The 26843-nt window shown below is 37.8% G+C and overlaps 1 protein-coding gene across 9 annotated transcripts in view; it reads right to left on the bottom strand.

The window, feature by feature from the left end:
• The window catches only part of IARS1 (isoleucyl-tRNA synthetase 1), a 109031-nt gene that overhangs the window by 55567 nt on the left and 26621 nt on the right, over positions 1-26843 (bottom strand). For 7 of the 9 annotated variants that reach the window (XM_062619976.1, XM_062620018.1, XM_062620027.1 and 4 more), the window contains 5 exons: positions 24524-24584; positions 22872-22967; positions 17956-18078; positions 16449-16540; positions 11286-11384 (listed from right to left, as the gene is read on the bottom strand). In XM_062619976.1, coding sequence (XP_062475960.1) covers positions 11286-11384; positions 16449-16540; positions 17956-18078; positions 22872-22967; positions 24524-24584 — 471 coding nt within the window. The remainder of the gene's footprint in view (positions 1-11285; positions 11385-16448; positions 16541-17955; positions 18079-22871; positions 22968-24523; positions 24585-26843) is intronic. The other 2 variants (XM_062619999.1, XM_062620009.1) reach the window with 2 other exon arrangements.

Here is a 26843-nt window from a genome sequence, read left to right as displayed (position 1 = left end):
GAAGGCTTTAACCTAACAGAGGGGATATTAAGATATTAGGAAGAAGGTCTTTCATGAGAGGGTAGCAAGACACTGGCACAGGGTGCCCAGAGAAGCTGTGGCTTGCCCAGAGAAGCCCTGGCAGCGTTCAAGGCCAGGCTGGATGCAGCTTGGAGCAACCTGGTCTAGTGGAAGGTATCCCTGCCTGCAGCAGGAGTTGGAACTGGATGAGCTTTAAGGTCCCTTCCAACCCAAACCATTCTAGGATTCTGTGAAATATGTGCAACATGCAATAAATTCATTGAGGGTGCAACAGTGGCCAGAAGTCCTCAGGACAGTCCACCACTAGAGGACTATGGCTAATGGTGGATAACAGTACTACTGCTCTATTCTACATACAGAAAAAAATGCCAGTTACTGATTTGGATGCTGAATGAAGGAATAAGGGCACTAAAAGGCACCTTGCATTATGCATGAACATCCAGGTATCTGCACGTTACTTTTAGACTTTCAGAATAAAGACATCTCAGGTTGATGTATCCTACCAAAAAAAAAACAAACAAAAAACAACCAACAAAAAAAGCCCCACAACTATTTATCATCTACACTTTTAATTCTCCATTAAAAACCAACACACACATATCCCTGAATATAAAACCCTATCAATGCTTGCTAAATACTTATTTTGAGCACTAATTGGCTCTGAGGGATGTTAAAGACAAATTTTCATCATATGGAAATGCCTTGGAGCTCAGAGAATCTCATGATCCCTGGGTATGCTAAATGGCCTGATAGTTTGATCAGGAGCCAATTGCTTTCTTTTATGATGTATACAATTAACTATTTATACAATGATTATATAGCACATAAGGAAAAGCAATGGGCTTTGAGATCAACAATACATTCCTTTCGTGCCTAAAGAAGCACATCAGACCAACCTCAAATGAAAGAATAACCCTAAGACAGTGATATTCAGGCACAGAAGCTGTGAATAAACAAACAATAATACAAGTAACTCTAAGCAAACCATGGCAAGTTTTCCTGTTGTTGTTTTCTCTCAGTGTAACTAGAAGGGCCTTTCCCAAAGTCTGAGCTGGATTTAGAGACACAGATTCTAAAGGAGGAGCAGCCAAACTACAGAACACACATGGTCTCTTCCTCCTTTTGTTCTGGAAGCTCTTTGTGTCTATCAAATTTTTCTGAAGAAGAATGATTTTTAATCAGAGATCAGCCCCAAGAGTAAAAAAGATGAAAGAATCCTTTAGAGGAAAGAGAATGGATTCACATGACACTCAAGGGTAGGACTTGGTCCAGCAGCAAGAGATTTACAATGTAAGAGTGAGCATTCCTAAAAAAAAATCTACTGATGGAAATGAAAGCTACTGTCTTTTACAAGTTTCACCCATGATGATGCCATGTGGAGATCCAAGGGCTTCTTGATTCCAGTATTGCCTCAGGTGGATAAAAACTACTGTTAAAAGACTCACTAAGTATCACCCTGAAGTTCCATAGGCTCACTAGTTAGTCTGTATTTACTTTCAGCTGCAAAGTTATCTTCCGTAACATGTCTTCAACAAAAATGTGATATAAAAAAAGATTTTAAACAAACTTGGTGACTAACATTTCACATGACATCTGTATCCCTGAAGTTTAAAAACATATACAAGCTTTCACAAGTTCTTTTAGAGTGGGACTCATGACTGGTAACTTTTTGTGATGACCTTAAGACACCCCCTCTCCAAACGCAAGTGGAAATTGTACAAAGATCCTTAGCATTTGCCTAGCATCCCACTAATGTGGAAAACATCTCTTTACATCACCCCTAAACTAGTTTCCATTTTTCAGAAGTTGTTAGACCCTGATTAGCTGAAATTATGAGTCCTATTTAACATAGCTAGAGGCTGAAACAATCCCCTGGTGACATTAAAACGCTAAGAGTTTCAACTCTACCTCCTCAAAACATGCATGAAAAATTAATTTTTATACCCAAAGTGGACATTAACCACAAAAATGTATGCAGTGTGATTGGTCTCTCTCAGCTATGAAAGCATATAATTTACGTCTTCTGGTAAAACTGTCTGATCCTGCTGCCAGTTTTTACTAGAACATAAAACACAAACCACTTGATCTACTACACACCACATTTGCAACAATGGTTTATGGCTCTTTAGAAGTACAATACAAAGAACACTGACACAGCCATCAAATAAAATAAAAAGAGCCTGTATCTCAGGCACATTTTGAGACCATCACTCAAAGAAACTCTTATTTAGAACAACTGGTTCTTACCGCTGCACAGATGCTGCCCACACACCAAACAGCAGATACAGGCTCCAACTGGGGGGAATAAACTAGAGGAGCTATCTGCAGCAGAGAACAGCCTTGCCACTCACATGGCTCTTTAAGGCTGAAGCCCATTTATTTATTCTCACTAGATACAGCTACAGGTATCTCAGTCTGACACTTCTATAAGGAAACAGAAAGAAAAAGAAAAAATAAAAATCAGAGTCACCTTCTATTTCAATATTTCACTGGGCTGGGAAGACAGAACGAAGTATTCTCAACCATGTTGTTACTAACACCTGATCATTATGTTACACCAACTCCAGGTTAGTGTTTCTATAGGTTTTTTTTTCATTTCCTTTAATCCTCCTCTCTGATATATTCTCAGTATACTTCTCTTGTTAAATTTTAAGAAAGGTAACATCCTATCACAGGTATGTATTATTAGTTAAGAAAGTACTCTTCCATCTACACAAAGCAATGAAGGTCTGTTCGTTTTACACAACTAAGGAGAGTGAGGGGCAGCCAGAACAATGCCATCCCCCAGTGATATTCTGCTTCCTTTTCTCCTATCCAGTGGAAACCTGGCCTCACCCTGAAACTAGCTATACCGTGTTTAATCCTATCAGCTCACAGCCTTCCTCAAAATTCCCAGTTAAATCTTCCATCTGTATTCCCAGGTACACTGCAGAGAACTGTGACATCAAACACTGTGATAAAACAGTGAATCATTACTGCCACTGGTCCTTAGCTTTCAGGACATTTGGGGCTGTGTTAAAAAAACCTGCTTGCCTAAACCCGAGAGCTGACAGTCCCCTGAAAGTTAATGGTTGCACAGTTTGCCACACACTGACCTCTCTGCATGACAGAAGGCTTCCGGGCGACATCAGAGCAGACTTCCAATACCTAAAGGGGCTGACAAGAACTCCGGAGAGGGACTTCTTACAAGGGCCTGTACGGACAGGACAAGGGGAATGGCTTTAACCCGACAGAGGAGAGGTTTAGATTGGATCTTAGGAAGAAGTTCTTCCATGTGAGGTACTGAGGTACTGGCACAAGGTCCCCAGAGAAGCTGTGGCTGGCCCATCCCTGGCAGTGTTCAAGGCCAGGTTGGGTGGGGCTTGGAGCAACCAAGCCTAGCGGAAGGTGTCCTGCCCGTGACAGGGGGTTCGAAGTGGAGAAGCTTTAAGGTTCCTTCCAACCCAAACCAGTCTGGGGTTTCATGATATTTAGAAGCTTTAAAAACAGTAAGAAAAAGACGGAACCGAAAGGCCACCCACATAAACAGTCATATTTTACAACAAAGATATATGAAAAGTAGCCCTTTCCCATATGCCAATACACATGCTTTTCCTGTCTAATCAGGTATCTATCACAAACCCCCTTCAGGTTGAAAGGGCAGGTTTCAGTATATTCAGTACATTCATACCACTGCATTCGCAGCTGGGTATGACAAGCAACGTGATGAGTGCTACAGCCCATTTAGAACAGTCTACTGCTAATGGCACTGCACAAATGCAGAACTCGGAAAAGTTCAAGTTCCAGCATTAAGAAGTTCCACAAGACTGCAAGTGAAACCCAAAGCAGTAACTTCCCTCCTAACGCAATCCTGCTGCAGCTCCTAAAACTGTTAGAAACGGGTATTTTATTTCCCAACTGGCCTAGAATTTGTGTTGGTTTCTAACTTCACATTTCTCTGCAAAATGACACAGATAAGATTTCATACTTCTTTCTCAAACACTTAGCAAGGTTAAGGAGCCTGCTGTCTCAGCAGGTCATGAAGCTCTTGATTCATGCATGCAGAATAAGGTGGGTGACAGCGACTTCTACTTTCTTGGCACCCAGGATAGTGCACTAAATAAACGTTAGGATGCAGACATTTCAGCAGTTGAAAAGTTGAAGTTCAGGGAATTGAACTTCACAACACAAAGGAATACATAATGATTTGTTGAATCATGAATTAGATTTTGAATGAAACTACATCAGTCTCAATGATTTGAATGTTGATTTCTGCCTTACTCTCCCCAACATCAAAACCTTGTTATAACAAGGTTAGAGATTATGAAAATCATTAATTTGCTCCAGATTTGTATGTCCATTTTTGACTGTTTCTTCCTATTTTTTTAAGCAGATTTGGGGCTTCGCTAAATTCATGCATTGCTAAGTCCTCTGCACAGAGAACTCCCACATCCTTTCTTAGTAGCTACTCATTTTCTTAGTGTCTAAAATAAAAATGCCATTTACCAAGCAAAAAAAAAAACCCATGAAGAGCAAATCCAATCCTTTAACAACACTTATTTGCTTATTACAACAGAAACCATTTCCTTCGCTTTCAAAGTCTATGTACTACTCAGCATCCCAGTCACACAAGCAAAGTGGGCATGGACTTAAAAATAGCCCATTAGCGACCATCTTCAATCCCAGAGCATGAATGGGTGTGCTAAGAGCAAGTTACCACGGCTGCTGAGCCAGTGACTTCTCATCACCAATTAATACCGAAGGAACAGCATCCATTAAAACAAATATATTTGCTTTCTGACTTGTTTCCAGAAGAGAAAAGTACAGGATTTAACAAAATAAATCTCAATTATTACATAATCAATAAGGAAACTTAAAAGGATTAAGACATCTATTCCTTTTCTGTACTTATATTTTGAAGTATATCTCTTGTGCTCATAACAGAACTGCAAATACTGACTTCAACTTAACACTCTATTTTAAAGCTCAGATGTGCTCTGCATGACTCTGCAAGCTGGCTCACCTTGCCCTAGTCAGAGGATACAGGACCTCCATCTCAAAGCAATACTGCCCCTCTTTTCTGTAAGCACAAACAACACAGCTGAAATAAACAGCTGTCAAATACTGCCAAAGCAGGTTTTGCCTCATACATTTTATCATCAATTTATCACTAAAAGCTGTTTAAGATGTTACATAAAGGTGCGCTAATCCTTTCTCACTCTTCACCATTCTTACCATTTTATGACATTCTTAGAAAAACCACAGCAACTTTAAAAATTGGATAAGATTTATTTTATAGCTACTAATTTAAGAAAGCTCTTAGCTTATGAATTATTTGAAAAACAGTCCCTTAAGAGTTAGAGCATAAAGTTGATACACAAAACACTACCTCAAATAGTGTGAATTAGGAGATCTAACACCACATAAGTACACAGCATCTGTTATGTTTGGTTCTGAGAAGATGGTCCCAGAGCTATCCTTTCATTTGGCAAGCTGGTAACTTTTAAACCAACAACTGAAATCAGGAATCACTTGTATTTCTGGAAAGGAAAAAGTTTTCCTTCCACAAGGATAGCTGATTTGCAACAGTAAAACCAAAGCTAAGTATGTCATTTAACTAAATATGGATTTCTTTAATTTCACACCATAACAGATGGGTTGGGGTTTTTTTTTGGTTTAGGTGTAGAACTTGCTTTTCCTTTTAAATATTAACCAAGCCTTAGAAGAGAAAGGCTCAAATTCCATTATGTTAATTTACTCTAATAACAAGCCTCCTTCAACATGCCCTCAAATTGATTTCTAATGGTTTTTAATTCAAGGAGATAAAATAAGCAACTATTCCTGCCCTTCTGACCCTTTAATTAGCACCCATCTATATCATGGACCTAATTAAACATTGGGAGAGGCAGGAGGAAGGAGAGGGGAGAGAGGAAAAGTCAGCTGTTTGAAAGCACACAGAATTTCCACTGCAGCGGACTCATTCTCCTCCTCAGTTCATGAAAGCTTATTAGAATGGTGCACAAGCTTATACCCATATGAGTTCAGGTGGCCTCTAACAGTGCAAGAGTATTTTCTGCTTATATGAGGCTTACATTTCCTAAGTGAATAGTGCTTTCAATCGTTTTGATATAGCAATGTTTTTCTTTGCTCTTTTATCCTGGTTCCCATAGCAACCCACACTCTGGCGTGAGACTGCAATGCTGCTGCAGACTGCATCACGGCCCTGCCGCCGTCAGCACCACGCAGCTGCCTGACAAGCTAAGATGAAGCCCTGACCTCCAATTTTGTGATACTCATTAAAAATACCTTCCTAGATTTTGTGTGACCCAGGCACCATGCTAATTGCTATTAAATTCTTAGTCTTATCACCAATGGCCAAAACCCCTACACGCTGAAGCCAGCTTTCACTTTTCTTCTTTCTGCAGTTTCCTTTGGAGTATTTTAACATTTATAGCTACAAAATACTTTTATACAGCATTACCACTTAATATTCACTTTTATTTGTATATATAAATGTCTAAATTCCTGTAATGGTGGCAGACATTCAACAAACTGCACATGCAGCTAGATTTACAAGCTGCCTAAGAACATGGTACTATAATTTAGTGAACTGACATTTGAAGTCTTTATTTAGTAAGCTGTTCCCTGAAGCAAACAACAAGCTTTTGATGACCATTCACTGGGACTGAAAAGATACCTGCTGCATTCATGACATAACCATCAATCTCTGCTCAAGAGCCTTTGAGTGGAAACAGAAAAATTAGGACACAGCAGAACACAAGCCATCAAAATCAACTGCAACAAAAATTCACTTCTAAACCTCAGCTATGTCTGAAAACAGTCAGTAATAAAAGCGTCTGATTTACGCTGCTCTAAATTAAGCAAACACAAGGCTAAGCCCTGCAGCATTTTTTTTTTCCACTTTCTCCTGCAGGCAATACAAAAATGGTATTTTCCTCGGAAAATGTTGCCATCTAGTGACAGTACGGTGCTACACACTTCACGGTCGCTGATGAAACGAGGACCTTTTGTATTCACATCTCCTGAGTAAGTAAAGTGTGACCAATGATTCAAAAAAAGAACAGCAGCAATTTCATGGTCATATTAAAGAAAAAGTTTAAAGTGAACCCTCATACACACATGCAAGAAGCATTTTAATCTGTTCATAAAATAGTTGGAAAGGACCTTAAGATCATCTAGTTCCAACCCAGCTCCCAGTAAATCATGCCACTCAAGGCTTCATGAAAACGGCCAGGGATGAAGCATTCACCACCTCCCTGGGCAACCCATTCCAGCGCCTCACCACCCTTACAGGAAAGAACTTCTTCCTTATATCCAATCTAAACTTCCCCTGTTTAAGTTTTAACCCATTACCCCTTGTCCTGTCACTACAGTCCCTAATGAAGAGTCCCTCCCCAGCATCCCTATAGGCCCCCTTCAGATACTGGAAGGCTGCTATGAGGTCTCCACGCAGCCTTCTCTTCTCCAGGCTGAACAGCCCCAACTTTCTCAGCCTATCTTCAGATAAAATATACTTATTCAGATAAAATATATTTATTAATGGTAAACTAGGAAAGAAGTAACCTACAAGACATCCTACAAAAAGAAACAAAAGGAGGAAAACAAAGGACTCAGCTACTGATTTTCTTTAATTATGCCGTAATTCCATTATGCCTTGTAATTATGTTGCACCCACTAAACTCTGATTTCTCATCTGCACAAGAATTACAAGTTCATAGAATAAACACTACCTTTCTACTGCAGATAGGCTCTATAGCCCATCTTCTGCAGACCCTGCCAGCCTCAGGATTTATGGTACAAGAGAGGCATCATTTGTGGTCACACCACACCTTTTAAGAGGTGGGAGACAGTTTGCTGTCTTAGCAAAGGTGATGGCTAATTAAAGATTGGAAAGACCAAGATCAAAAGCTTCTCAAAAGATGAGTGTGTTTGACACATATGAAGACACTTGGTCCTAGAGTGCTGAGTGCTCATACAGGAACAGCAGGAAATGTCTGCAAAAATCAAACTGTGTAAGCCAGGAAATTCACTTCTAGCAAAAAGGCTCTTCAAATGTGTTCTGTGTGGTGTTTCCTGTTAAGAACTAACAGCTTAAGTGGTCAAAGTGGAAAAAAAAAAGTATTCCTTCAGTAAAGGACCTATACATCAAACTCTATTACAATGCTTGAATTTTTCAGTATCAAGAAGACGGAAGAACAAAAGGCTTGGCTTCTTTGAAGTCACTCACTGTCTTCTGCCACTGCCTTTCTTCCACTGATGCTCATTTTTTCCACTATACCAAGTGCTGCACATCTCATGTAAGCAACGTCAGAGCAGTGCAGTAGTTTCCAACAATTAAAACCAGGTAAACCTTTCAGGAGTTAACTGAAGTAGAACTTCAGGTGAGGAAGGATTTAAAAAAATAAAAATAATTTTGAAAGAGTTCAAAGTTGATATTTAAATATCAAAATACAGTCTACAGAACCTTTTCTATCAGCTTGCAAAAGTACAAAAATATTACATACACCACCAGAAGTGCAAGCTACAACAGTTTAGAAACAGGGATAAACTGATTCTATGATTCTGATTTTACAAAAATGCTGGCACATTACTCATGCAATCATTCCAGAAAGCTATAGTTAAATTCATTTTGAAAAGTGAAGATACTGTTGCTGGCTTTAATATATTTTGACTACCCGTGGCTTTATCACTAGGCTAATTCATTAAAATCCAATTAGAAATGCAATCAGGTTGCAAAGTTTGTCCAACTATGTTTAATCTATAAAAAGTGCAGCTATTCTTAAGGGACAATATACCTATCAGTCATTCATGGGAATAAAAAAAGCAATGCAGTCAAACTCATTTTGCAAAGGTTAATATAGTCTGAAAAGCATTTATCCCCAATTTTCTCATTTTCAGGACATGTTGAAGCTCCAGAGAGCCCAAAAATAAACTCTCTAAAAGCTAAGTATTATTCCTGGGACACTTTCAGAGATCAGACCTGTTCAAAAGAAAAAAAAAGAAAAAAAAAGTAGGTTTTGGGAAGGATGGAGTTCCCAAAATTTCAATAAATAAATATTGAAGAAGGTTAACGTTTACAACACCAACTTCAGAAGTTACACCCCAAAGTAAATTGACATCAATGGGGAACACAAGAAGAAAACCTTAAAAAATAATGTCTTTTTCTTTTAAAAAGCTAGATTTTGAAAGCTAACTTTATGTAACAAAAGATACCAATATTCAAACTAGTAATTATGAAATCACATACTGGAAATACATATTCATATTATTTTATCAATCATTTAGTGATAAGACATCTCTATTTGTAGGCATATTCCCTACAAAAAGATTCTCAAAATCTCTAAGACCATGCTGTTTTGACAGAAGTCCTGAGGAATCAAGGTTTATGTTCAATTACGGAATTATGTTAAGACTCAAGAACCACCTAAAAGACAAATGGTGACTTTAATTCCAAGCATGTTGAGTACTGCCAGTTAATACAATTGGCCTGGTGTTCCTACCCAACCTTTGCAATGGCAGCTCCCACGTTTGGTTTGAATCTCCACTACTCAACACTTAGAAAGAGCAACACTTAAACCCCAAATCAGTAGATAAGGCAGGGTTCAAACTGTTTACTAATTCTTACTAATGTCTTCTGGAAGGGTGGAGGTCACTTAGCAGTTTCCTCTTGAAACTTTGCTTCTGGAAAAGCAAAGCTGATCTCAAACATTCAAACATTTCCTTAACAGGATCTCTATGTATTTTTTTATGTTCATGTGAAAATTAAGTATGCAGGTCTACTGTCAGCCATCAAAACAGTAAAAGCATCTTGAGGAAGCTAATTAAAGCTAAGAACAAACACTTTCACCCCCTCTCCAGCTTATTTTTCCCCCAGAGAAGGATCACAGTATGACCTGTTATGGAAAACAGAAATCAACACTTACTAATCTATAAATCTTACATATCCAGACTGGGCATGTGCCTATTAGTAAGCCAACACTGCAGCATTTTTGGATGGTCTGTATCATGGATCACTAACTTTTCCCACATATTTCAGTATTTACCGTGGCTGTACCACGTAAGCAGTTATGCAAAAGCTGCTCACAGAGAATTTAACTGCTAACTACTGCCCATAAAGAAAATGCAGCATAAGCTGTAATTGTTCATTGAAAGTTGAGTCACCTTCTTTAACATCATTTCAATTGCTGAGCATACGGAAAGACTGAATGGCAGCCGGAGCAGCACGCAGTACAACTGAATGAGGCTGTAACCTCCATGCTTTCCCCACCCAGCCTCAACTTCCCAGGCACAAGTTACTTACAAAACATGGGGAAATAAAAATAAAGCTTATGGAGGTGGAGAATATAAGATCCTTTTGTTCCTAACACACCATAAAGCCATGACTGACTCTCAAAATGGCTCCCATCAGCAATAATTTCCTTTTACTTCTAATTTAATAGTGCATTTAAATAATCTAAAGTTTTCTGCATAAATTTCACACAAATGTTTTTCACACTCCCTGCAGACATATAAAGATTTTGGCTTTGCCATTAGCAGAATTTTTTTATTTAAGCCTCTGAAACTGAGCTAACTTACAACTGTTTCACAAGCCAGGGCAGCTGGGTTAGGGTTTTTTGGGGTTGTTTTGAGGGAAGGTTGTTTTTTTTCTTCAAATGCACCTAAAAAAAAAAAAAAAGACCAAAACACTGATCTAAAAACTATTCTGGAACAACATATTCCAAGAGTTTAGCTGCCTAAATTCTTCTCCCTAGTGAACTCTTTTGGGAGGCTTAACTATGCCTCAACAAAGGCTGATTTTCCTTTCTGTTTTCTCTCATGCTGAATTGCTTAAGACTGTATAACATGATCTGAGGATACTTTTAATGGATCCTGTAATGTATTTCACTGCAAATTATTAATACATATTTAACTTTACACTCTGAAAATGTATTTGTCACTAGGTTTCAACACAAGCCAAGAATATCTTCTTGAAACAAGAAAGGAACAGTGCACAAATACATTCAAGCACTGGGCTGGTATGCAATTAAATAGGTTGCATCTGTTGACTATCCCACTCCTCCATCAGTTTGAGGCATGTTTGTAAAACCAGAGGTAAAACACTATTTAAAACTGGTTACGACCCCCATTCCAATAACACTGGCTCAGAAAAAACGGAAATCTGTAAGTTAGCACACTAAAGGTGATACAGAGCTTTGTAGAGTTCCAGCACCCACATCCCCAGCTCTGAGCAAAGAAACAAAAAATACAAACGCAGGAGACATTACCAGTAGCACTGGGCATTATTCTCCAGTAGCTTCTCCACCATGTGTTCCACTCTTACAAACCAGCTCGGCACAGCTTTGTATATCAAGGGAGTATCTGACCTGTAGAAGGAAGGTGATGGGGAAGGGAGCAAAAACAAACAAAAACCATTTTCAATGCTACATTATTTATAAAGTACTCTTCAATGTAGTTTTTTTTTTGTACACAACAGTCCCCTCTCCATTCACTGAATTCATTGTTCCTGAAATATCAGTTTCAAATGTTGGGCTTTGTTTTGTTTTTTAAATTACACACACTGTTACACTGAGCTCCTATTTTAAAAAAAAAAAAAAAAAAAAAAAAAAAAAAAAAAAAAAAAAAAAAATCACATCCTGAAGAAATAAATAAAATTTAAAAGCCTTCAGACACAGCAATTTAAAGAATTTGTATAGCATGAGAAATCGTAAGAACATTCAAACCATACTTGAATTTGCAATTTCTGTTCCTAAATAGTACAATGAACTTCAGTAACTATTAAAATGAGTCATATTTAAGCTTTCTATGCGAGCTCATTCTGTATCTTTATGTGCATATCAAACCGAAAAGCCAGAAAACATTTTGCTACGTTTTTACTATTTGATTTAAAAGAATAATAATTAATCATAAAGGTAGATTAACATTACCCAGGGTTAACTAGAAGAACATCCTGCTCCAGGAGGGGGAGGAGAGATCCAGATAAACATATAAAAGTAGAATTCCTTAATTCAACATTCAGTGAAACAAAACCCTATGGGATGGCAATCACAGTTTCAGAACTTGTGATTGCTTAGAAATCAAACACTATGGAGCAGAGTGTACAGACTGATAAACTCCTAAATTACCTAGTAAAATTTGCATCTCTAAGCATCTGACTGCATTGTGTCTCAACCCAGTCTCTCATTTGTTAGCTCCGTAATGCAACTGCTTACAGTCTCGATAGATTTGTTCAAGTAGCATACATCCTTCTAAAGCATCCAGTAATCAAACAGTGGGTAAAACCTGTTACAGGAGAATTCAGACATTTATGATCCTTCACATTCTTCCATTTTTTTCAGCTTGAAAAGGGAGAACAAGCTCCAGGAGGTAAAATCTGTCTACGGATACAGAGCAGCTTCAACAACACTGGGACAGGAAGCTCATCCTCCCTTAGTATCAATTCACCCCACAAAATGTATCTTAAATTATTACTTTCATTTAAGTCACTTTGCCTCAGACCTTAGAAATACACTTGCTTGACAATAATTCACAAGCAAAGACCCTGAGAAACTGCTGCTCATCTCCTATATGCAGTCGCTACTGTAAATGACCCATCTTACAAATTTAATTCATATTACTTATATCCATAGCAAGAAATGCACAAACTGCTAGAGATTATGATGCAAATTAAAATTTCTACTGTGGAAGCACTTCCAGAAGATAAAATTGCCTGACCAACAGAAGAAAACACACAGCAAAGGTTGTTCAAACCTTAAAAACTGTTCAAACCTTAAAAACTGTATTCATAAAGCAACACATTGCTTCTCTTAATACTATACTGCAAAAGGCATTTCTTTATAATCTATACATTCCAGTTGGTATATTTTAAGAGTTAAGTTCCTATAACCTTTCAGGAAATGGTAAGAGCTCAAAGTAAAAATAAATAGCTAGAACACTACTAGGTTAATGCAAACATACTAAGCCAGGATGTTCTAATTCTCAATTTTAGGTCCAAACACCTAAAAAAGAGAATAATTCATTTAACTCCTCACACAGCAGCAAGATCATAGCAAAAAAGAAGTACTCTACAAGCTACAAAGCTCTCCAGAAGTATTCTGGTTTCACTGAGCATCTTGTTTCAGATGTGCTGAGCAATGAATTGCCAGCACATACAAGATCTTGAGTTACTGGAAACAAGAAGAGTAAAATCTGATAATAAAAGTTTATCTCATGGTTTTAACATACTGCAAGAAGAGTGCTGGGACAATAAACTGATACCAAACCTCCACCAGGAGTAAGCAGCTGCCAGATAGTGCTAACTGAAGACAAGCTTCAGTGCCAAAGTAGATTCAGATATAAAGGATCTATAAAAAGCACAGACAAGCAGATGAAGCCATAACCATTCCCCAGGTTTTCAAGTGATCACTTTATACTTGATAACCACTCTGAAGCACCCACAGAACACTGTTTCCACCTATATGAAGATAGTGAAAAAGGGGAAGATGGGACAGTTTCTCTGAATATTTTCTTTCTTCTAGCTGAACTGCCAAGCAGTGCCTCAGCAGGAGATAAAAAGGGAACAATTTACTGAAAATCTGCCTAACCCGTGACATCCTACACATTTCTGTTCCCCATGACTGGCAAGAAGGTTGAGGAAAACAGATTCACTTTTTTGCTGTACAATCAGATGAGAAATACCCCTTATTGTGTTTTCCATCAACAAAAGGGAAAAAAGACCCAGACAGAGCTTAAATCTGAGACTGATGCTTAAAAAATCCCTGCCTAAAATTCCTCTCTGTCTCAACTGAATGATGTTCTGTTCCCCTTGTAATATGTCCTTTAGAATTCTATCAGAGGAATCAAAGAAACAAAGCACCTGAGCAAAGTGCCTGTTCGCCAGCAGTGCCACAAAATTCGTATTCTCTGAAACACAATCTTTATACCTGAAAACGTGAAGATTGGAAAAGATCATTCTCTATGGTCACTACACACTCCCAATAGTTCTCTCATTCCTGTTCTGGACTGCACAGCCATTTAAAACAACTTACTGTGATCTTGTTCCCATTCTATTTTCTCGTAATTTAGGTAAGTGATAGACAATTTACCTCATGCTATGAAAGATGCTTCTTGGCTTTGCTTTCACTGGCTTGAAAAAGATGCAAGTTCTGTATCTGTCAATGACAGAGCTCCCCAATATTGCCTCCTAATACAATGGCACACAGTAGCTGGGATGGACACTTCAGCTGTCATGCTAGTTACCTCTGCTGTGTCAATAGTTAAACTGCTACGTAGGTCATACTGACTCTCAAGATCTCACATGGACATAGAGGGGTTTTGACCATTATCTCCATCTTCAGCAACAGGAAATGCTTCTCCGGTGCAGGGGCATTCAAAATCAAAACTATCTATTGCATACTTACCATGTTGTTGCTGTTTTCTTCTCTGATTTTAAAGTTTAGTTGACATCAAATTATTACATATTACAAGAAAATGGTTGGGGCTTTGAGCAACCATGTCTACTGGAAGGTATAGAGAAGGACCCTAATTTGATGATACATAGAAAGGGAAAATATCTCAACATCCTGAGGATTCAACTACATCCTGGTTTCAGGGAAAAGCATGAACAATCTACATCAAGTAGAAGAGTCTGATTTCAAAGTTTTCTTACATTAATCAAAATAACTTGTAACTATGTTCAAAGTTAAGAACTACTCTTCTACTTTTAGCATATTTCAATTATGGGTTGATTTGTGATGGCAGTGAAATGAGCTTTTCAAGTAGAATCCATTGTTCTGTTCTTCCCACTAGGTAATTTGCTCCTAGGTGCTGCCTGCAACTTATCACCAATCAACAAAAATGTCAACAGAGTGGCAGGATTATGTGGGCTCCACAGAATCAGCATTTATGTATTATAGGTTTGTCTCCGAACTGAGACTAACAACAACACATTGTCTCGGGCAGCCATGACTGCACATTTAAATTGCTACACAAGGAAAACACAAGCCTTGCTTGGTTTTGGGCTGCCATTTTTCAAAAACTGTCCCATATCATCAAGGACATTACTCATTACTTGAGTAATTTTCCTTCTTCCTCCATGTACCCATTAGAAACAAACCGATCCTGCTATTCAAAAGCAAGTAAAGGCTGTTCTTTCTATATAATAAAAATAAAAGCACATTGCCAAATGCTTCACTTAGCAGCATTAAAGCTAGACAGAGAGAAAAGCTTTCACCACAGCTATTTCAGTACAGTTGCTGTATGCATCAGATGGGACTTCAAGTAATTTCAGATATTAAATTAGGTATTTTACTTTTTTTAAGTGTCTTTACTTGTAATAAAAGTTTAATATTCCTACTGAAAGATTACTGATATCTTTTTTAAACGCGACATTGTTCAGTGATTATGTTTCTCTCAATTTTGCAGTAGCAACTGTAGACATTAAAAACCAAAGAGGATATTAACAAGAACGTGCTTCACTTCTTGAGTAAATCTGCCTACCTTATATTTCTCGTAACTTTATAACTGAAACTTCTTATGTTAGTTTACTGTACTGAAGACCCATAGAGACTTGCACATGGAGGCTCCTTCAGCCTCTGCAGAATTCCCAGTCTGACAAGGAAGATTTCTGACAGTCACTGTGCTGAACTACCTACCTGACGTTCCAGAGCTGATCTTGAATTTCTAAGTTGACAAAACCCAAACTTTTTAAAGAAGTCCCTGCAGATACTAAAAACATGTCAATTGCTACTTCTGATCAGAGACATAACCATTGTTTGTGATCTCCACTCAGGCATGACAGCAGAAGAAAACCCGCGTTTATGTATTACGCTTACTAACCACTGCAGTGGACAAATGCTAACTTGCATTTTAAAGAACAATAGAGATGTTTCCACATTATAAGCAACTGGGCTCTACTAGACTCTAAAGAAATAAGTAGTTTCCAAGATTAAAAACAAGTAACTATGATAACAGCTATAATATAGCCATTTTCTCCAATATATGGAAAGTATGAACACAAACATTTAAAGGCATACTGTAATACACTTATTCAGATACAATTCAAAGGCTACCAAAATACCCTTTTAATACTCAGTACTTGGCTGCTTAGAAAATAAGCTTTTCAGACTGATTACAGCCATCTTCAGAAGGCAGTTAGAAGTACTACATGCAACACTGAAGGAAGAAATTTAAACCACAAACACACACCTGTAAAATCGTAGCAGAAAAAAAATCTTCAGCTCTACACTTAAATTCATCAGATTCACAGCAAAAAAAAAAAAATTAATTCCCTTGATTACCAGACCAAAATTGGAGCTCTCCTCCTAAGCTTGATTCCTGTTACTTTTAGTCTTGATAAGAAAATAAAGTAGGTCAAGGGAAGGGAAAAATTAGACAAATCTGAAGAACTACTCAGCTAGACCCCTCAAAGCCATATGCACTTCTTTCCTTACCTCCAGCAGAAAGGATAGCTGTGCTTAAAGCTACTGCTGTGAACCAGTCTGCCTTTCTCTTTCAGTAATTTAATGATGTTCTTATCTGCATCCTAAAAACAAAACAGAACAAAAACATTTTTTTGGAGTACAAACTTCAATAAGCTACTAAAGGATCTGTTGACAATACTCAAACTAAGAAAACACCTACAAATGTTTTTTACATAAACACACAAAAAATATCCAAAAAGCTTTATGTAATTTATGCATTTACTGCGGAAGCACAGTAAAACATTAAATTTGGAAAGTGACTTGCTCTCCAAATCCTGGTATACCGCATCAGTCCTTTTTTGCCCTTAACTTTATTTCCACATACACACAACTGTACAACATTCAAATTTTCTGTAGCAGCAACAGAAGCCAGAACTCATATTAAATAATATCTTAATTATTGAGTCTTCTGATTTTCTGGAAGAAATTCACATAGTGTTTCTTACCTAATATTTAGACTTCACTACAACACATTAATGTGACTACAGAAGTTGAAGGTAGTTTATAAAACTTTACTAACTATACAGGATTTACATTCTAAGCTGGAACTGAAGGTCATAGTAATAGAAGACAATCTACTGAACAAACAAGTGTCAACATGACATTAAGAAAGGAAAAAGAACAGAAAGACTTCTGATACAGCAATATTCATAAGCTTTCAGCATCAGAAGAGTATTTTCCAAGAGCCTTAAGTCCAGATTTCTACCAGCAAGAAGCTAAACATGTAGCCTCCAGTGTTCTCTATTTGCCTTAATATATAGCAGGAAGCAATTATAGTTGTTCGAGTTCAAATGCAATACAATTTTTTAGCCTTTTTTTCAAGTAAATTCCGGTTACAGGAATATTCTTTGCTACAAACTGTAACAGTAGGAAAACAGCTAAAAACGATCTGTTTTCATAGTATATAGAATTTTAAAAGACACTCTTTTCTATGGATTTATGCCTGTAACAATCTGGAAATCCTGTGGGCTCCTTTTATGTGGATTCTCTTGCACCTACTGGCAAGTTAATTCACATTTCAACACATCCCCCAAGTGGGGAAGTGGCTGGATTTCTCTCCCCTAACAGGCCATGTTACAATAGCTGGCTGGGATAAACTTAATGATGACATTTGTGAACCCAGAAGTCATTCAGAGGTAAGGGAGGCTCTGCACACTTGCCTACAGACTACATGCTTAACATTTCCATAAGAAACAAGGATAAAATCATAACTCCTTCTGCAGCAAAAGCAACCAGGAGAGAATCCAATTCCAGTTTACTAGATACATTGTATTACTTATGTTTCAAATTCTTTACTTTTCAGATATTGTAATTAGCAATTGCAACATGGTTGCAAATGTTAACACATACTTTCATTTTTCCAGCTACTAAAGACACACTGGAGACAAAGCCACTTAGGGAAAGAAAAGAACACTTCCATCAGCCATAAAATTTATCTTGAATCAAGCAGTAACTTGCTTTCTCCAAGACCACTGACCTTCACATACTGTCCAGCAAAGTCAGTTACTTCTGCTGTAAAGCAGCCCGATGCATCAACAGGACAAACGGGCACAGAATCTTTCTGAATTATATTAAAATCCATGCAGACTCTGTAATCATCCTACAAAACAGAAAAGCACTAAGTTACAGAAATACAAAATACTGGTTCAAATACCCATCCCTGGAAAAAATAAATTCAATTTTAAATAGACAATGTGATGACTGGACAAGAATAGCAAAATACTCAGCCTTCACCAATCCTAAATGTGCACAGGAAAATAAGTATTTTATAGGATTCTAGTTTTATTCATCAGAGAAATTACGATTTCTGCATTACCTGTTTTCTCATACCTAGTAGAGGGGATATGTACAGGTGCTTCTGTACATATACATTATTCGTATGTGTGTACATACACACATAATGCAGTCAACAACTTAGGGCTACTATTGCATAGCAAAGGAACTAACAAGCACCATGTCATGCTCTTTACCAGTCAGAGCCTTATGCCTGTTTAGCACACCAGCCTGAATACATTTTTCAGAAGGTAGGCTCTTTTGATCAATCTAACTCCACATAAAAAAATCCCATTTTCTCAATGTCTTGATGTTCCAAAGCCTTTAAATCTGCATTTCTCAATCTTTGTTGGCCCATAGGCAAAGCTACGGATCGAGAACCACACATGGACAACATCATAGTTGATTTTTGTGGCCAGCCTGTTTAAATTTTTAATTTCCTGTAGCAGTAAGGGAAAAAAAAAAAAAAAAGAGGCAAGAAAAAGAGGTTCACTACAAGATTTTCCTGAACATAACTAAATAACAATGGTATTTTAGAAAAGATGAACACGAAATTAGTAGGGGAATGGAAAACTTCAGATTTTAATGTCAAGTTAAAATTCAAATTAAATCAGTATCTTACCTCCAGATTATCCACTGTCCTGCCCTAAGCCAAAAGAACATTTCTGAGGGTAGAAGGGGGAAGGCAAAAGAGGTCAGCTGCCCATCAGTCACTCTCAGCACATTCACAGAATCACTTCATTTCCCTCAAAGGAAAAGGCCCTGTCCAAGCCTGCATCAAGTCAGTACGTTTGAGTCTCAGAGGTCCCTGTGTTGCTACTCTGATAGAACAGGGGAAACCATAGACTTCAGGGATAAAACCCAAAGTTCTGTGTCATGTGAAACAGAACCTGCAGTGATCCTTCCTGCCAGAACTGGTAGCAGTTGAACTGTTCCCCTCCTCTGTGCCTAGAACTCATTCACCTTCCATAAAACACAGCAGCTATTTCATTGGAGTTGCACTCTAAAGCAGTTTGTCCACCTTGATCAAGCAAACCACACCAAAAGCATGTGTGTAAATAAGCATTCAATAAGCAAGTGCTTCATAGCTAGCTGAATTCTCCTTTCCTAGACATAACTGCACACAGTCAAGCCAGCTTTGGAGTCACAGAGCAGGGTTTCCAGATCCTTCCTGTGGTCCTCATCCTGTACTTCCTACCCTACCCACTAATCCCTGTAGTTACCAACTCCTTCAAGCCAGATCAGGCAGATGTAAAATATACTGTGAATCAACAAGCAACAATGACAAAACTCATCCATAACTATAGCGAAGTTAGCTACTTCATGTCGCAAAGCATTACACACAGAAACAAAAAAAAAAACAACCCACAACACCTCAGCTACAGCACTCATTTACTGTAGACCATGGTCTCTTTCCACTCTCCACCAGCTGAAGACAGCCATCACGATTATTCAGCTTCCACATGGTCAACCAGCTTCTTCAGACAATAGAGCAATTGAGATAAACTCATTCCCGGTTGAGCTTTCACCAGCTATTATTGCTGAGATACAGCAAGCAGACTGCAGTATTTAAGATGCAGGCTGGATGACAGAACTAGGGTCAACCCTGATTTGGCAGCGAATTCTAAAAGGCTTTGAAGAAGCAGCCAGCAAAGACTACAAAGCTTGACATGCTCACAACGTAGCTAAAGCAGGACCTAGGTCAAGAGGTGGTTCAGTTCTATTTGCATCACTGATGCAGCAAATTATAAGGGGCTTTGCTATTTTGATTTTCTGCAGTTAGTTCCTTTCTTTTGAAGAACATGAATGTAAAAGCTTTCCAGAGTGACCTGCCATTTGATTTAATGAATATTTGCCTCAGCAACCACAATCTAAGAATATATTCAGGCACATAGAGAAATTCACAAATGCTAAGCTCCACTGAAAAGCTAAGAGAAATTTCAGTTCTTTCCAGGATGGAAATCATAGTGTTTACTTTTGTACCACTGCCACAAATAATTCTCTCAAAAGATTACATATAAAAGTTGTAATACAGAAAATTAAGCAGAGGCTATTAAACTGCTCACTGATGACACTTTGAGATTTTTCTATATGAAATTAAAAAAAAAACAGCATCTTTTAAAAATCAAGTAAATTGCAAAAGTAAAGTGCAACACTAAGGCATCTATGAAACTTTGGTGACTCAGTCTAGCAGGCACTGGACGTATATAGGGCTTGATGCAAATTACAATGTTACCAAACCTTTAAGTTGAGTGTAGGCAAATTTACATATGATGAAATGCCTTAGTAGCTGAATTTTAATATTTAATGAATTTTAATCTGGAGGTACAATGAGTTTACAGAGTTTGTCTCGTTCTTTAAGCTTGTCTGTGAGCTTTAATTTTTGAAATGAAGTAACAGTGCTCCGATAATTGTGTGGCGGCTTGAGTTTGGCAAAAGCATTGCAGAAGACAATGAAACTACATACCCGGCAACTAAATGAAGTTGATTTCTTACTTCAAATTTTGTTGGAGAAGGATACATTTCTAATCAGCAATACAGAATATGTATCAGTAAGCAGGATTTAAAAAACTTTTATCTCTCTATTCCTATATATCGAAGGGACTTAATTGAGGGGAAGGGATATAGACAAGACACAATACTTTCTGTGAAGGACTGTGCTCTATCTCTTCTCCTTTGACCTTTGCCTCCTGCTCTTCTTACCTTTTCTGTTCAAATTCAACACCACAGTAAAGGAAGTCTCAGAGAAGCCAGACAGTCCTGTCTGCAATTAGTTCTCCCTTTATCTAAGCTTGCCTGAAGGCAAATACTTAATGCCAACACATGCAACACTTAGCATTCTATACAGAGCCTTCTGCATGATGATGAATTCCTGCATCTAAACCAATCCCCCTTTGTGAGCTTTTCTAAACACAAAGAATCAGTGAGTTGTCAAAACTGAACTACATGCATCCCAGAAGAAAAAGGTAGCAGCACTAAGTGTGACATATACTGTGCAATTTCCTCCTAAAAACAGCATAGCCAGTTGACTCAGGTCTATGCATCATGCATTATAAAGTCAAGCTGCTCCTAAGCTAATGAGTGCAAAGTTTTGTTTGTGACCTTAGTGTACTTTTCCCCCGACACTAATATTTTACAGATTTTTTTTTCTTTACAATGTCTTTAAATGATACTGAAATGGTTTAAAAAAAGAAGGTCTTACAGGTAATTGCTGACATCCAAGAAGGAGACAAAAGATTACTTTTTTCTCCTGTGCTTACAGAAACCTGTGTGGGCTTATAACAAAATCAAACAAAAGAGGGCAGATAATCCTTGCTGTAACTCGCCAGTCAGGCTGTCCAACAAGGAGTTTCCAACAACTAAATTGTATTGTGCAAATACACAACAATATAGCAGCCAAAGGAAAGTTTCTTCCAGAGCTCCTTCTCTGTTAGAAGCCTGCTGTCTTCCTGTATGCCATCTCCTACAGCAAGAGCTCCTGACTAAAAATCAAGTCTGTTGCCTAAACCCTCAGTCAAGTCCTTGCAGGAGTTACCTGTAAGGGAGTGTCTGAGGTGCAAGTAGTGTGGTAGGCTTTAGGTTCCTTAAGACACTTCACCAGTTACCATGAATTTCTTTATTAACTAGTAACTTACAGCCCAGTCTGATTTTCTTTATTCACAGCTATATTAAGCTAGACATCTTTCCATATCCCATGCTCATCTTGATAAGGGAAACACCACCCCAGTGGATGCACCTTTTGGAAAAATGCAGAAAAGCAAAAAGACAGACTATGGATAAGATATTTCACATGAATACAAAGAGGCCTATTACTAATGCCAACAGTTTCTGGAAATTATGACAGAACTCATGGTCCAGGGATTGCTAATTGCTAGGCATTGGCAGCTCTATTGCTAGTTTTTTGAGAGCATCTTTGTATAATGGCTGAAGACAGAACACTATACAAAAAGGACAATACGCCTGAAATAGTGCATTTAATTCATGTGTCTTAGAACTGAAATTTTTAAATCCATTAAAATGTACGCCTCTTAAACTTCAGAAGAACAGACTGAAGGAAAAGACAATAAAGACCTGGGGAGGTGGGGAGGGAAGGGAAATGGAGTGCAACAAAATCCTTTCCCACCAAGGGATAAAGTTTCAGTACAAAAGCAGCCTAAGCACTTTTTCATTCTCTAAAAGCTCAATGAGTAATAAAATTGAAATGCTGAAGAAGCGCAGTGTGCTGAGCAGAACTGCTGTTACCATCCAAAATTATCACTTAGCAAAGCCAGTTTTAACTATCAGTGCAACAGGTCATTTCTTCTCCAAGCTGTAAATTCAGACATTGAGAAAACCTAAGATCAATGATACTCAGAAGACACATTGGTGAGTTCATTTCATATAGCACAACAATAACCAAATCAAGGGATACCTGAAATTTCCACTATAGCACACAAAGGGCACTTGTGAGTGTAAGAACTCATGAGAATACAATGCTCCATTGTATTATTACATTTGTGCATAGCAAATGGCAGGATTGTTTAATATCACAGTCACCCTAACAGACAGTCCCCAATAGCTGGAAAGCCAAGTAACACATGTTGGAACAAAATTAACATTAGAGATGTAGTTCATACTCACTGCACCAAAATAGGGGGCCTGATGTACAATGCCTGTGCCTTCCTCCTCCTTCACATAACTGTCAACCACCACAGCAAAGGCACCTTTATCTCTGTACTGTAACACAAAAATATGGTTTTGATATATATGTATAAACATATATAGCAAAACAGAATTCTTAAGAACATGGAAGAGGCACTAGCCACCTGCGAGAGTAAAGAACTGCATCAGAAACAAGCGACACAGTAAAATGTGACATTCCTGACATTAGTTAATAATGTCCCATAGCTAAAACACCCAGGCTGTCTATTTCATTTAAACAGAGTCAAATGTGATTAAACCCAAGACCTTTCTGGAAGGCCTCATAGTCAATTACTTTTCAAGCCACAGACCTTCACACAGTTCTGTGCTTAACAGAGTATAAATGAATATGCTCCTTAAGGTGAGGATACAACCAAGAAATCGACAAGGATTCTATATACAGAAGTCTCCTTACTTTCTTTATGCCCACTGTACCCTCTAATTTCAAAAAAGAAATTTACTTGTATAGTCATATGTGCTCGCTGTTTCCTTCAGAGAAAAAGTTGGTAAGTATCAAGTAAAAAATTGCCAACAAAAAAAAGACAAATTAACTTCCAGTGTGTTCAATATGTAGGCAATGAAAAATCAAGAGATAATTTCTATTCATTAACACAGAAGTAGTGAAAAAATTGCTGCAGTCACAATTTTCACAGCTGAATCAAGTACGCTGAAATATACTAGGTTTGGCTTGTTCTCAAGTGGGATATTTTGAGATAAGACATACATTCTAAAAAAACCAAACCCAGAAGGTGCCCATCTGCTCCTCAGCAGTACAGCAGGACTCAAAGAATGTATCCATTCCAAACCTCTATACCTGCAGGCCCATTTTTCAATTCGGCTGTGTGTTTGACCTTTCTCTGGAAATAACAAGTCCTGCTCCCTACAAAGGTTCTCTCACCTTTGCAGACTTCAGCACACGCTTCAGAACAGATGGTAGTCACAAATGACCAAATCCCTTACAGGAGGTAACAGCTGCTTGTCCAGCAGTACTGTAATCCACTTCAACTCTTTGAAAAGTTTAATCCATTTTTAAACAGACTTTTTTTTTATATACATATATATAAAGTCTCTACTCCTTCTCTTACTCTATTATCATCAGTGGTGCTATTAACTACACTAGACTTAGTGCTGAAATGCTGCACAGGAAGACATCCATAAAGAACAGATGTATCTGCAGTCATTTTAGCAAAGGCTTTTAACTCTTCAATGAAAACCACTACGTGCCTGCAACTGTTATCCACAAAGTCACTCTCCTGTGAGAACAAAACCTGTGGACTTAATAGGCAGACAACAGAAGCTCACCACATGACAAGTTTAGAGTGTGTTGCCTACTCAGTAATGTATACTGGAAGTTTCTCTGCAGTAAAATTTATCACTGAATTCTTACTCTGGGTATATTTAAAACTTAAGGGGAAAAACAGAAAAAAAAGTAAACTTTCTTTTTCGACCTTTCAGTAGCACTTTGAAGTATTCCAATACAACCTTGGGTTTGCTATTAGGACACAAGATTTTTATCACACAAACAAGGAATGCTGACAATGGTTTTTACTTTTGTCTTTGTATCCTGTATCACACACCAAACTTGTTCTTACCTGAAGAAAATATTCAAAGAGTGGTTTATACCTCTTGCCTTTAAGAGCAATGCCAGGAAACCTGAAGAGATGGATTTACATGAACACAAATTAACAACTAGACAATTGCTTTTCATTTCCTTTTTCCCCCCATCCCTAACAGAATTTTACTTAATTAGGTGAAAATAAAAAAAGCATCTCCTAACACTTTGCTTCCCATTTCTACACCTGTTTGGCAATTTAGACTTGGACAAAAACCCTAATATGTCTTAATACATCTCTGCTAACAGTCAACATGGATGTTTCTACCCAATGGTCTTGCAATCAAGGAACCATTGTGAATTAATGTAGGAATTAATCACTAACAACCTCTTTCAGGTAAAGCTGGGCAAGAAGCTTCTGAATAAAACACAATTTCAATTTAATATTCATAACAACAGAACCCTAGAGCCCAGCATGTTCAGCAGAACTAAATAAGCATGGATCCAAAACACCTACAAGTTATATGCACAGAGACTGTGATCCAGGGTATTGCAGCATTTAAAGCTTAGATACCTCACTCCTTATCCTAAAACTAGGCATCCAAACTCTCCACAGGTATCTCAAAGATTCAACACGGACAGGACTGAGGAACCAACTAAGCTTGACAAGAAATGCAAAACAGAGACAGAGCCTGTAGACCTGGCTCTCTTCAGACTTCTGACAATAGTTGACAAAGATGGTGATTAGGTTGGGATTTACTGCTCAGAACTCTGTTGGAAAGTACTTAAATCATCCCTTTCAAGAAAAAGTCTAGTTAAAACACAACTTCCTATAATAGATGGGACAGCTCAGTGAATATGTCACAGCTGTGGTCCTTCCCTGTATTATTCCTGATCCACATCTTCCAAAGCAATGGTCAAACCATAAAACACTCAGTTATTTCAAAGCGTAGCCACTTTGAAGTATGAAACAAAGCTGTTTCATTGCACAGAAATTAACTCAAACAGCATTTAATGCCTAGTTAAAGAGCGTGACTCAGCTCCACATAACATAATATCCACCAGGTAAAGGGAAGATTTCTATTTTAAGCCACAGATTTACATGTTTTATATTACAAACAGCCTTAAGAATGTTTGAGGTGCTTAATCAGGATCAGATGAGAGAAAAGCATCCCAATACTCAGCCATACAGATGTGGCTCAGACACAGAACATGAGGCACTAGAACAGGCTTTTTAAAAAGTAGTTAAATTTTACTATTGGATTTACTATTTACTATTTGGATTCTTTTCAAGAAATCCAAAAGGAAAAAAGAGTGGGAAAAAAAAAAGTGAAGACAAAGTGTTTAATATGCCAATAGACTGAAACTTAACACAAAGGAGGAAAATGCTCAATCATTTTGTATCTACCACTGCTATGAATAAAACAACAAGCCACTCAAAGGCCAAAAAATAGGGTCATATACTGAGTCCAATCATTGTGCAAAGTAACCAGAAGTATTCTGATAAAGATGGCAGTCATTTCGTCAGGGAAACAAGGAAGTATTTCCATCTGCTCCCACACTAAAATCTACCATCTGCACCTGGGAGGAGAAGTCAGATTTGAGGCAGGGTGGGAAGGCCAAAAGTGCTCAGGAAGTTCAAATGATTTCAGACACAGAAAATTTTCACTGAGATCATTCCTTGACCTCAGCCTGCCACCTGGTATAACGCAAATGTCATGAATTTTCCGTCTGACAATTCAAAAGTGAGCCAAAGCAAGAAGAACGTTAAGAGTGGAAACAGGAAAGTTCATTTCCATGAACTTATATTAAGAGATGTAAATCTTTAGAAGATCTATTTACCTATCAGCCACCACTTAACCATCTCACACAGTTAACATTTGAGAGAACTAATTTACTATACAACAGAAAAACTGAAGCATGACCAAAAAAAAAAAAAATTCTATCAGCTTGAGAAGACTGCAGCATTAATCCAGAAAGAAGAAACATACATCTCTGCAAGGAGAGTAAAAGCTGCTAGCAGCCTTAGGTATAGGCACAGAAAGGTAAAAAAATCAAATGGGGGAGGCAAGTAGGGAGAGGATCAAAAATACAACTAGCCAGGGACATAAGCAGCAACTGAAACGTGTATGATTGTCTTAAGAGCAAGTGCTTCGCAGTTCTGATGAAAACACAACACCAGTAAAAGCCAAAATGTTCAGTGCATTCCTGGATACAGAATGACTGCAGCCAAGACTGAAATTAAATCTGTACTCCTCTAAACAAAGAATTTGGAATCAAAAAAGACATTAAGAGGTTTAATACATCTACCTTTAAGTCTAAAGGAAATGCATTCAAAAATATTTAAGAAAAACAAGTGG

This window comes from Pezoporus occidentalis, unplaced genomic scaffold, assembly GCF_034315485.1.
Source record: "Pezoporus occidentalis ecotype Australia unplaced genomic scaffold, CSIRO_AGI_Poc_V1 ctg106, whole genome shotgun sequence".
Taxonomy (NCBI): domain Eukaryota; kingdom Metazoa; phylum Chordata; class Aves; order Psittaciformes; family Psittacidae; genus Pezoporus; species Pezoporus occidentalis.
This window is presented reverse-complemented; position numbering and strand designations above follow the sequence as displayed.